Source organism: Elephantulus edwardii, unplaced genomic scaffold (genome assembly GCF_000299155.1).
Source record: "Elephantulus edwardii isolate Elephantulus edwardi_28Jun2011 unplaced genomic scaffold, EleEdw1.0 scaffold00286, whole genome shotgun sequence".
In the NCBI taxonomy this organism is placed as follows: Eukaryota; Metazoa; Chordata; class Mammalia; order Macroscelidea; family Macroscelididae; genus Elephantulus; species Elephantulus edwardii.
The window spans coordinates 1,309,778-1,321,277 of record NW_006400036.1 but is presented as its reverse complement, the minus strand read 5'-3'; the positions used below and the strand labels follow the sequence as shown (position 1 = coordinate 1,321,277).

Sequence of the window (11,500 nt, the reverse complement as noted above, 5' to 3'; positions counted from 1 at the left end):
AGAGGTGTAGGAAATTTACTTAGTGAGGGGTGCATGTTTGACTTGAGAAAGGTGGTGCTAATGAGGGTTATTTATGACCTTTAACAGCTCTAGAGGTGGTTAGGATGACAGTATAAGGTTTTAGTGTGGTTGGAGAGGCTTGGGCTCATGTTGCCTGATGGGCATGGCACTTTTTTAAGTGACTTTAGTTGCTTGGTTTACACTTTTAGATGAGGATTTGGATATGCAGCAGTCTACGTGTTCCTGAAGTAATTGTTTAAGGAGGGAAAGATAAGGTATGATGCTAAAAGAGGATGTTTGGTGGGTAAATTATGGTATAGCAGAGTGGTCAGCCATACATTAGTTTGAAGGATTTTAGAAAGGACAGTGAGCGGAGTGGATACAGGCTAAGGCAATAAGAAGTAAGTTAATTTAACTCTTGTGTAACTTGACAGTTTAGTAAGATAGGATTTAGTGAGTATCTTCATGTGCTGTCTTTCCCTGAAGACAAGGAGCAGTATGGAATGTATGGCTTCTAGCAGATACTTAAACAAGGAGATAACTGCTGGGTGACTTTCGGAGACGAAGCTAGGACCATTGTCTGATTGTATAGGAGTATGAAGGCTAAACCTGGAATGACATGTTGGAGCAGGGCCTCAGTGACTTTATCTGCTGTTTCTCGCCCGGGTGCGGAAGGTATGCCCAGCCAAGAACAGCAACCTGGGGCATCCAAAGTGGCCCTACTCACAGAAGCAAATCTGAGCTCCCCAACCAGAGAAGAGACCTGGAATATCCAGGCATAGAGCAACAGTCATGGTGCACAGCCAAGAGCAGCAGACTGGGGTCACCCCAACACATGTAAGCAATCAAGGGTACCTCTGATCACAACAGCAGATCAAGGTGCTCCACCATAATGAGGCCAGGGGCAGCCGAGCATACTACAGGATGTGTGGTGCCTGGCAAAGAAGAGGGAAAACAGCAGCAGACCAGGCTGCCCCAGGCCATAGGAGAAGACTGAAGAGTCATCATCACTGAAACCAGAAGCCTGAGACAATTTGTGGCACTGCTGACAGGGAATACCTTCATCAATGCAGGGGTGCACAGGCCTGGGGTGGTAGTCCTGAGAACCTGAATCCTTGAATGCAGCCTGGAGCTAGCGGGCCTCTCAGCATCCTCGATTGCCCAGGTCCTTGTCAGCTGTTGTACAGCCATCACAATTGTCAATAGACAAGGCTATCTCAGCTCACAGTCAGGGCTTCTTCCACTCACAGCGGATGCCAGGACATCTCTCCATAGTGCAATAGTCTGAGTTACCATATTCCATAGGCGGTTCCAGGAGAACTTCTCTCCGCAACAGCAGTCTTGGCACCTGGCCCAAATTAGAAGCAAGGGCACATAGACCTTACAAGTTCAGTTAATCCTGAAAATGGCAATAACAATTGTAGTGTGGGAACGCTCTTATTAATTGCAGCTTAACAATTGAGCCAGTGTACCTGAAATATCAATATACACTAACTTATACACCATTAAAAGCTGATATAACACATCCCAAACAGCCTGGACCACCTCATTTCATAACAGTCTGGATGATGTCAGGTGCTATTTGCCTCAGTCCCAACTTAACAAAATCATTCAGCACCATGCACCAAAAAAGCCAGAACAACACTAAAGCCTAAGGGAGTATGCCACTCAGCAGCCTAGGACACCACAGCCCACAAAAGTTCCATAGTCATTTAACTCCAAGGCGGGAGTCTGAGACCGCTTGCTAGATGTAGGCAGCCTAGGACGTCCAGTCTGAAGGGCAACACCCTAGAAGACACAATCACTTCAAGACAGCCTTGAATATTCAACTTACTGGTGGTAGTTTGGAAAACCCAAGACTCGGTAATGTCAGCGTAGAAGCCTCAGGTAACCTGCACCGTAAAGGCCACATGTATCAAGGCCACAGACACTGGTTACCCTTCAGAGAATCAAGTTCACTGTTGCCTCTCCGCACGTCCAAAGAAAGGACAATTTGGTTCTTAGCAAATTGGGGCATGTTGATACACAAAACAGCCAACCAAGTCTTATTACTTCATAGCAGGACCTGAGATCCTAGACATATGGAGGCAGCCCAACACATTCAGGTTGAGGGCAACAACCTGGATGGGAATGGCCTGCCAGCGCCCTTGGCAGAAAAGTTCATGGGATTGGCTTTGTGAGCCTAGGCCTTTGGTGGCAGCCTGGGACCTAAGTTCAACAGCAGTCAACAGCAACTTGACCCAAGGCTGCAGACACTGGATCATGTTCTCAGTACCAGTGCGGCATATCCGCACATCAACAACATGGGACAGTTGGTATCTCTACAGCAGGGGGCATGTGGGCCAACCCATGAACTGTGGCCATTTCACTGCACTGCTGGCACCTGGGGCCTTTTGACAGATGCAGGTAGCCTAGGGCCTTCAGGCTGATGGCAGCAGCCTGGACGGCCCTCTCTTTGCAGGCCACCTCATCCCTAAATGTTCCCAGCCGCAGCTTTGCAAGCCTAATCCATGGGTGGCAGCCTAGATGGCCCCAAACATTGGGAGCAGTCAATGCCGCATTAACCAAGCAAGGAACTATTGAACTCTCCGAGCAGACATGTGGATCTCTGTCCCCATCCTCACATCAACAACCTGGGACTCTTTGTCTCTGGTCAGCGGGGGGCACGCGGGCCCACTCATGGACTGTGGCCATTTGACTGGACCGCACAAGCCTGGGAGCCCTTGACAGATGCAGGCAGCCCAGGACATTCAGGCTGATGGCGGCAGCCTGGGTGGCCAATGGCCTGCCGGCAGCCTAGAATACCCAAGATCGTGGGAATGACTGTGAGAGCCTAGGCCTTTGGTGGCAGCCTAGGGGCCTCAGGGCAGCACCAGCGATCAGCATCACATTTTCTCAGGGCCAGAGGCACTGTAACATCCCCTGAGACTTGGGGACCAGTGCGGTCTGTCCTCACATCAAGAAGCTGGGACGATTTGTCTCTCGAAGGCCGGGGGCATGTGGACCAACTCACGAACGGTGGCCGTTTCACTGCACTGCTCTCACCCGGGACCTTTTTTGCCAGATGCGGGTAGCCCACGCCATCCAGTCTGATGGCGGCAGCCTGGATGGGCAATTGCCTGCAGGGCAGCATTGGAAACCTAAGTCCACGGGAGCAGCTTGGAGAGCCTAGGCCTTTGGTAGCAGCCTGGGACCTCAGTTGAGCAGTGATCAACAGCACTTTGACCCAGAGCAAGAGACATTCCACCATCTCCTTAGTCATGTGGAGCCATGCAGCCTCTCCTCACGTCAACAGCCTGGGATAGTTTGTCTCTCCACAGCGGGGGGCACATGGGCTGGCTCAGGGGCCGTGGCCATTTACTCCACGGGGCGAACCTGCAAGCCCTGACAGAGGCAGGCAGCCGGGACATTCAGACTGATGGCGGGAGCCTGGATGGGCGATTGCCTGCAGGCCCTTTAGGAAAGCCAAGATCAGCGGAGAAGCTCTGAGATCCTAGGCCTTTGGGGGCAGCCAAGGGGCCTCAGATCAGCAGCAGCAGCGGTCAACACCACACGCAGCCGAGGCAAGAGGCACTAAATCATCTTCTGAGACTCGGGGACCAATCCTGTCTCTCCTCAAATCAGCAAACTAGGACAATTTGACTATCAAGCCCCAGGGGCATCTGGGCCAAGTCATGCGCTGTGACCATTGCACTGAACTGCGCAAACCTGAGACCTGGTGAGAGCCAGATGCAGGCAGCCAAGGACATTCAGGCTGATGGAGGCAGCCTGGATGGCCAATCACCTGCCAGCAGTCTTGGCAACCCAAGTTCATGGGAGCGTCTCTGCAAGCCTAGGTCTTTGGGGGCAGCCTCGGGGTCTCATTTCTGTGGCAGCAGCAAAAATAGACACCACAGTGACCCAAGGCAAGAGACACTGGATCATCCCCTCAGATATGGGGAGCAGTGGTGCCTCTCCCGACATCAACAACCTGGAAACATTTGTCTCTCGACAGCCACGGGCATCTGAGCAGAGTCAAGAGTTGTGGCCATTCCAGTGCACTGCTTGCACCTGGGACCCCGGGAAGATGTAGGGAGCCTAGGACATTCGGGCTGATGGCGGCAGCCTGGATGGACAATTGCCTGCAGGGCAGCCTTGGAAACCTGCAGCAGGCCGACCGCAGCAGCAGGCTAGCCGTTTAAGATCATTGACGTCATTGCACATGCGCGGTCCGCACTTGCACACCGCCATTACAAGATGGCGCCGGCACCTCACTTCCTCATTGATTCACTAACGCACAAACAACACTATATATGGCTGCAATATTGCTATTGGTCCATTGGACCTAGTTTAGAGAGACCTCAACACCAATGAGATTCTAAGACGTAAGAGCAGGAGGCGTGGAACCGAGAGGGATATAAGCAAGTGCCGGGGAAGAAGACAGGGCCATTTCGCCATTTTCATTTGTTCAATAAAGCTTCTGCAACGAATCCTGTTTGTCTGAGTCTTCTTCGGCTGCTGGCGGCGAAGTTGCACTCGGCAGAAACCCAAGTTGACGGGAGCTGCTTTTAGAGCCTAGGCCTTTGGGGGCTGCCTGGGAGGAGCTCAGTTCAGCAGCGGTCAGCAGCACATTGACCCAAGGCTACAGACGCTGGATCATCTTCTCAGACATGGGGACCAGTGCGGCCTCTCCTCACATCCACAACCTGGGACATTTTGTCTCTGCACAGCTGGGGGCCTCTTGGCCAGCTCAGGAACCGTGGCCATGTACTCCACTTCAGGACCTGGGACCTCTTGACAGATGCAGGCAGCCTTGGGCATCCAGGCTGATGGCAGCAGCCTGGATGGACAATTGCCTGCAGGCCATTTGGGAAATCCAAGATCAGAGGCGAAGCTCTGAGAGCCTAGGCCTTTGGGGGCATCCAATGGGCCTCAGATCAGCAACCTAGGACAATTTTACTATCAACCCCCAGGGGCATCTGTGCCAACTCATGAACTGTGGCTCTTTCATCGCACTTTGCAAACCTAAGACCTTTTGATAGATTCGTGTAGCATCCAGGTTGATGGTGGCCACCTGGATGGTCCAGTCTTTAAGGATATCTCATCCACAACCGTTCCCGGTCGCTGCTTTGAAAGCTTAGTCCTTTGGTGGCAGCTATAGGGTTCCCGACATTGGAGCAATCAATGCCACATTAGGCAAAGGAAGGAACTGTTGCATTCTCTGATCTGACGTGTGTATCACTGTCCCCAGCCTCACATCAACATCCTGGGACTCTTTGTTTCTAGTCCACTGCGGGCATCGGGCCCACTCATGAACTGTCGCCATTTCAGTGAACTGCACGAACCTGGGACCCCTTGACAGAGGAAGGCAACTCAGGACATTCCTGCTGATGGCAGCAGCCTAGGTGGCCAATTCATTGCAGGTAGCCTTGGAAACCCAAGTTCATGGGAATGTTTCTGAGAGCCTAGGCCTTTGGTGGCAGCCTATGGGCCTTATAGCAATACCAGCGATGGACATTACATTTAATCAAGGAAAGATACCCTGGAGTGTCCTCTCATACTTGGGAACCAGTGCATCATGGAGAGCCTAGGCCTTTTGTGGCAGCTTGGGACCTCAGTTCAGAAGCGATCAATAGCACAGTTACCCAAGCCTAAAAACGCTAGATCATCTTTCCACTTTTGGGGGCATCTTGGCAGCTCAGGAACCGTGGCCATGTACTTCACTGCAGGACCTGGGATCTTTTCACAAATGCAGGCAGCCTTATACATCCAGGCTGATGGCGGCAGCTTGGATGGCCCAGTAATTGAGGTCCAGCCCAAACATTCAAGTCCCCTTTTGTGTCTTTTTTTTTTCTTGCCTTAGGATTTATTTGTACAAATAACACAGGAGGACCCCAGCCCCATGTAGATGGCAACAGCCCAGGGGGTCACACCAGTCCTTCTGTCCTCAGATGGAGAACTCAATTATGGAGCCTTTGCAGGAGCCTGGCTTGGAGCAGGAGCCTGAGTTGAGGACTTAGCTGGAGCTTCGGCCTTACTGTCAGCCTTGGCTTTGGATTTTGGCTGGTTAAGCCTGAGCCCCTTGGCAATGCGGGCCCGAGCACCCTTCCCAAGCCTGGGATGGGCAATGTAGGCGAGTTGGCTGAGCTTGCAGTTGACTCCCCTTGGGATCCTGGGCTTGACCTCTTTGGGCTTGACAAGAGCCTTCACAGCCTCAGCACGTATCTCCATGGCCTTGGCATTGTTGGCCTGCATCTTCTTCAGGCCTTTCTTGTTGTGCTTCTTGGCAAAGCGCATGTTCCTCAGGAATTTGGGGTCTACCCCCTTAAGAGACTCATATCGTTGCGATCTTGGTTTCTTGATACCATTTCTGTGCCATTTTCGGGACTCGTTGTGTGTGGTGTGGTTCTTGGACTTGGCTATGTCTGAACCCTCGCCGGAGCTCCCAAAGCGCCAGCGACCGGAAGAGAAAGAGCCCTTTTGTGTCTGTCTTTAAAAGCCAAGTCAGTCCTTGGCAGCCTTGAGTCCCCAGAACATTAGAAGGAATCCAGGCTACATTTACCAAGGGAAGGAACAATGGAATTCTCTTTTCAGTCATTTGCTAAATTAAGGGGTTAGTGGCACAGAGGATTAAGTGCACAGCTGCTAATTTAAAAACCATTTGCTGGAACCTACTCACTGTTATGTGAAGATGTAAAGTCTGAATCCATAATATTTGCAATCCCTGGAAACTTATAAGGCCATTTTCTGTCAATGGGTACCTATTTGGGGAACTACTCCATGCCAATGGATTTGGTTTGCTTAATGTCATATAATAGTGATTTATCTGTAAGTATCCTGTTAAAGAAAAAAAAAATACAACCTGTCTCTAATGTTGGATCATATCTTGTTGTCTAAAGGTAAGAAACTGTGCTGCAGTCCCAAAGCCATGTGGTTCATTCCACCAGCTCCTATACTGGAGGGGGATGAGCAACCTTATCCAAGGTAATTAACAATCTATGAAAAGCCACTGGAGTGTCAGCTGTGGGTTGGTTACGACTCAGTGGTGCTCAACAACAATAACAACAGTCTCTTAATTTATTCAGATCTTTTTAGGTTTTCAACTAATACTTAGGTAAAAAGTTACTTTTACTATAACCTATGATTTGGCAAATGGGAATTATAGTTTAGTTTTAAAAGTTATTTTTTAACGGCATGTTTTCAAATTATAAAGTCTTACAAACATAGAAATCAAACTCACTGCCATCAAGTCAAGTCTGACTAACTGAAATTCTCCAATGGGTTTCTAAGTCTGTAAATCCTAACAGTAGGAGATGGCCCAATTGAAGCATTACAAAATACATAGAGAATTCTAAAGCAGGAAGTAAAAGTCACTGTATAACAATACTTTTTATTTATCAGGTAACTAGGATTATTTTAGAAATAGGGTAGGTGGTTTCCATGTGAGTAAAGTATAGCTGCTGATAAATGACAAAGATGACTCTCCTTCTCTCAGGAGAAAAATGCCCATACTCCTGAATCATCTGTTGATCACTGAGGAGCTTTGGGTCCAGGAGTGAAGGTGGAGGGTTCCAGAAAATGGGGCTCTCCCATGTCCACTGGCCTCATTTATCCCTCCGTGGTGGTCAGTTTTCAGGATGACACACACATTGCAGCTCAGAAGTCCAAGTGGAGGGAAAGAAAGGAGTCTGCTGGGAAAGGGTCTACAGGGAGTGAGTCAGGGACACACTGTGTCTGAAACAACCCTCCCTAGGCTCTGAGAACTTTCTCAACTCCTTCTGGGACTCCAGGGTCTGAACCTCCTTCAAGAAATCCAGGATCCTCATCTCTGCTAATTCTTCTTCTTGCCAGGGTTATTTGACACATTCCTCTTTCAGGTCATGATGGAGTTCTGTCAGCATTGCTCTTGTTCTCATCTACTCTTGTTAGATTTCCTCACATTTCTTGATCTTCAAAGACTTTCTCTCCAGTTGGATGTTCTTCACAGTTTACTCCATCTCTTGATCTTCCTAAACATCACTTAATTTGTGCAGTAGCTGACATTTCTCCTGAATAAGTGCAGCCAAGGTGTCTGAAAGCTGCTTTTCTCTTATTACATAAGTTTAAGTCTATATGAACAGCACTAGTCAGAGCAGAAACAAGAGGGCCACCAGAAAGCTGGAGACAAAAAGAGGACATACCCTCATCTTCTACTGTAATTAATAAGGCATGAAATGTGTTTTCAGGTTATTGTACAGCAGAACCATAACCACTGAACAAAGGAAACAAATGGACAGTTAGAGGCCCTGATCCATAGAGAAATGCAGCACATACATAATGCTTTAGTTTCACAGGGCAGTGCCTGGTTGCCATGGAAGTCCTGCCACAGTACACCTCACAGTGACCCACCAGAACCCACCAGGAACTGTCAGCTTGTACTATCAGAGGAGTGATTAGAGGTTGGAGGTAGGATTCAATTAAATGCACTTGCCTCACGGCTTTCTCTCTCTCTACCTCTTGTCAAGCCTCTCACTCACAGAGACTGGAAATCTCTCCTGAACTCAGTTGAAAAAGGCTCAGTGGAGCTAATGAGTGACCTACATCTCCTATTCCCTTCTCGAGCAGGAAAGAAATCTGCCTTGATTCCATATTGTGTTTTTCTGGAAACTCTATGAAATTGGCCTCTGTCCCTCCTTGGTATAACCTGTCCTTCTCTCTCCTGTCCTAAAGGCACCTGGCCTATGTGCTTGGTCACCCTAATTCTTTTCACTCTTCCTTGGCCTTGATCTGCCTAATGACTGCCCCTCTTTGAACTGCTGAGAGGACACCCTTATCTGACACTTTTTGCCTTTTGCGATTGCTGGCCTTCCAAACACCACCAGACCAATTTGGGCTAAGTGGTGGCAGTTCTCCTTTCTCAGATCTCCTTCTCCTTTTAAACTCTTAAAAGTTCTAGCACTAGACCAGGAAATCCCTCAGCCAATTAGGCCAGTCTTTCTCAACACTGGGGATGCCCATGCCATGAGCAGACCTACTTTTCATGAGGACAAAAGGAAATAAAGGATACTTTAGTTCCTTAAGTCTCTCTCTCTCTTTTTCTCTCCACCCCACTCCCCACTATTTAACTCTCCCCCCATATCATGAGAGCCAGTCAATCTTGCCTTTCTCAGAACACTCTGCTGAGGTGTCTCCTGAGCTCCCGTAATATGCTTTATTGCAAGACACCATTAAGTGTGAAATACTTGTATTCTTTTGTAATACAGCATGGCCACGATATCGATTTGGATAATGATCTTAATGGCCTGAAAATGGGACGCTCAATTTCAACACTATCAGAGATCTTGATAATTTCTGCCATTGCGTGACAAGTGGTCTGAAATACCTTCTTTGGTCTCTGCTCTCATCCCATCCTCTGTCAAAATTGGTCTACTCACCAAATCATCCTAGCTTCCTCTAAGCCTTCTCCCCTCCCCAACTCAGATCCTCCTTCCTTTGATACTGCTGACCACTCAGCACTCCCTGCTGCTCCTCCACAACCACCATACACAAATACAAGCTCACAGGGAGTTTCCTTGCAAGAAAACTCCTCAAATCCTGACCACCCCCTTCCTGCTTCCTGCTTCCTCCCCTTCCACCTCTGATACCAGCTTGTGTTCTTGCACAGCCTTGCTGGCTCAAGTAGACAACAAGTAGTGTCCCAGGCATATACAGAGTAGATATTGCCATCCTGTAGGTGCAGCAGCTGTGCCCCTGGAAGATTCCAGTTGAAATTACCAACTTGGCTTGCCTGGCTATGAACAATGTAACAGTATGGCTACTTGTCTAATAGCTAAGCTACAAAAAGCAGCCCATAAATCAGTCAGTTATGAAAAGCTCCAAGAAATAGCTCAGAAACCAGATAAAATCCAGCCCAGTTTTTATCTAGATGAACAGAAGCCCTCCAAAAGTACACAAAAGTCAACTCCAGTTTGGCAGAAGGCATATTAGTTATAATTGCCCATTTTATCTCCCAGTCAGCCTCTGATATTTGGGGAAAAACTAAAACAAAACAAAAAACCCACAAAAAACAAGGAGAAGGTCCTCAAACCCCTCAAAGAGATCTTCTGAATATGGCATTTAGAGTCTATAATAATAAAGAAAATAAAAAGCAGACAAAGCCCAGAGAGATAAGGTTAATTATTAGCTCTTGGTGGCTGCCCTTAAAGGTTTCAGTGCTTCAAAAGCACAAATATCCAGTAAGACTTTACCTGGGCCCTGCTTTAAGTGTGGCAAAGAAAGTCATTGGGCTAAAGCATGTCCTACTTCCCAACCTCCACCAGGACCTTGCTCCAAGTGTGGAGAAAAGGGGCATCAGAAGGTAGACTGCTCCCTCTCTTCCCAGAGGGAGGAACTAGTCACTTCAGTTCCCCAGTTGACCACCTTCCAGCATACCTCAGCCTACCCAGACTGCTGGACCTAGCCACTGAAGACTGAAGGTGCCCAGGGCCTCCTGCCCCATCTAACATCATCTTGGAGGAGCCTAGAGTAATCATTCAAGTTGCAGGTAAGCCAATCTTTTTAATAGTCATGAGACCACTTACTCTGCCCTACCTGAATTTTCAGGACCAGCTTTTCCCTCACAGATCTGCTATTTGTGTTGATGGTCTCATTTTGTCACCTTTAACCATTTCTTCCCTCCCCTGCCAAATACAAGGAGTCCCTTTTTCACACTCCTTTCCAATTTCACCTCAGTGTTCCATGCAAGACTTAATTTTATTGAGTATCAAGGAATAGGTCTCAAGGTCTTAGGACAAATCAAGGGTCCTTCCTTCACCCCTATAGCATGCCTCTCAAAGCACTAGATCCCACTGTTCATGGCTGGCCCTCCTGCCTCAGAGCAGCAGCAGCCTTCCTAGCAGAAGAAAGCAAACACCTGACCTTTGAGCAACATACCACTATTCTATCCCCTCACCAGCTAAAAGATCTCTTGTCATAATGAGCTCAAAAGAATCTCTCCATCTCAAAATTTCAACTTTGCCATGCTACCTATCTGGAGTCTCTTGAGTTAACAGTAGACAGCTGTCTCTCAATCCACAACCTTACTCCCCAATTCAAACTATACACTTGTACATTCTTGCATAGAAACCCTGGAAAGCTTAACTCCATACTTCAGTCATATCACCAGTACCCCTCTTGTCAATCCAGAGGATACTTGGTTTGGCAGCTCCACTACCTCCTAAGATGAGACCAAGCTTGCAGGATATGCCATTGTCAATAATTCAAGTCTCATGGAAAGTCCTCCCTTTCCAAAGGGACCTCTTCCCAGAAAGCAGAACTTGTTGCTCTAACAAGAACTCTCATACTAGCTAATGACCACAGGGTAAATATATACACTAATTCCAAATATACTTATCACATCCTCCAATCCCACACAGCCATCTGGGAAAAGGTCACCAATTACTAATGCCTCCCTCATATTCCATCTCCTCCAAGCAGCTGCCCTCCCAACTGAAGTAAGAGTCACCATTGCAAAAGCCGTTAAATAGCATAAAACCCCATCTCA

At 48.2% G+C, this 11,500-nt stretch overlaps 1 protein-coding gene across 1 annotated transcript; it reads right to left on the bottom strand.

The window, feature by feature from the left end:
* Positions 1–5,943: 5,943 nt before the first annotated feature.
* LOC102852474 (60S ribosomal protein L29-like) lies at positions 5,944–10,240 on the bottom strand. The gene is made up of 2 exons (XM_006900518.1): positions 10,206–10,240; positions 5,944–6,469 (listed from the first exon to the last, which is right to left on the bottom strand). Exons 1-2 carry the CDS (start codon positions 10,238–10,240, stop codon positions 5,944–5,946), a joined length of 561 nt encoding a protein of 186 aa, XP_006900580.1.
* Positions 10,241–11,500: the final 1,260 nt, after the last annotated feature.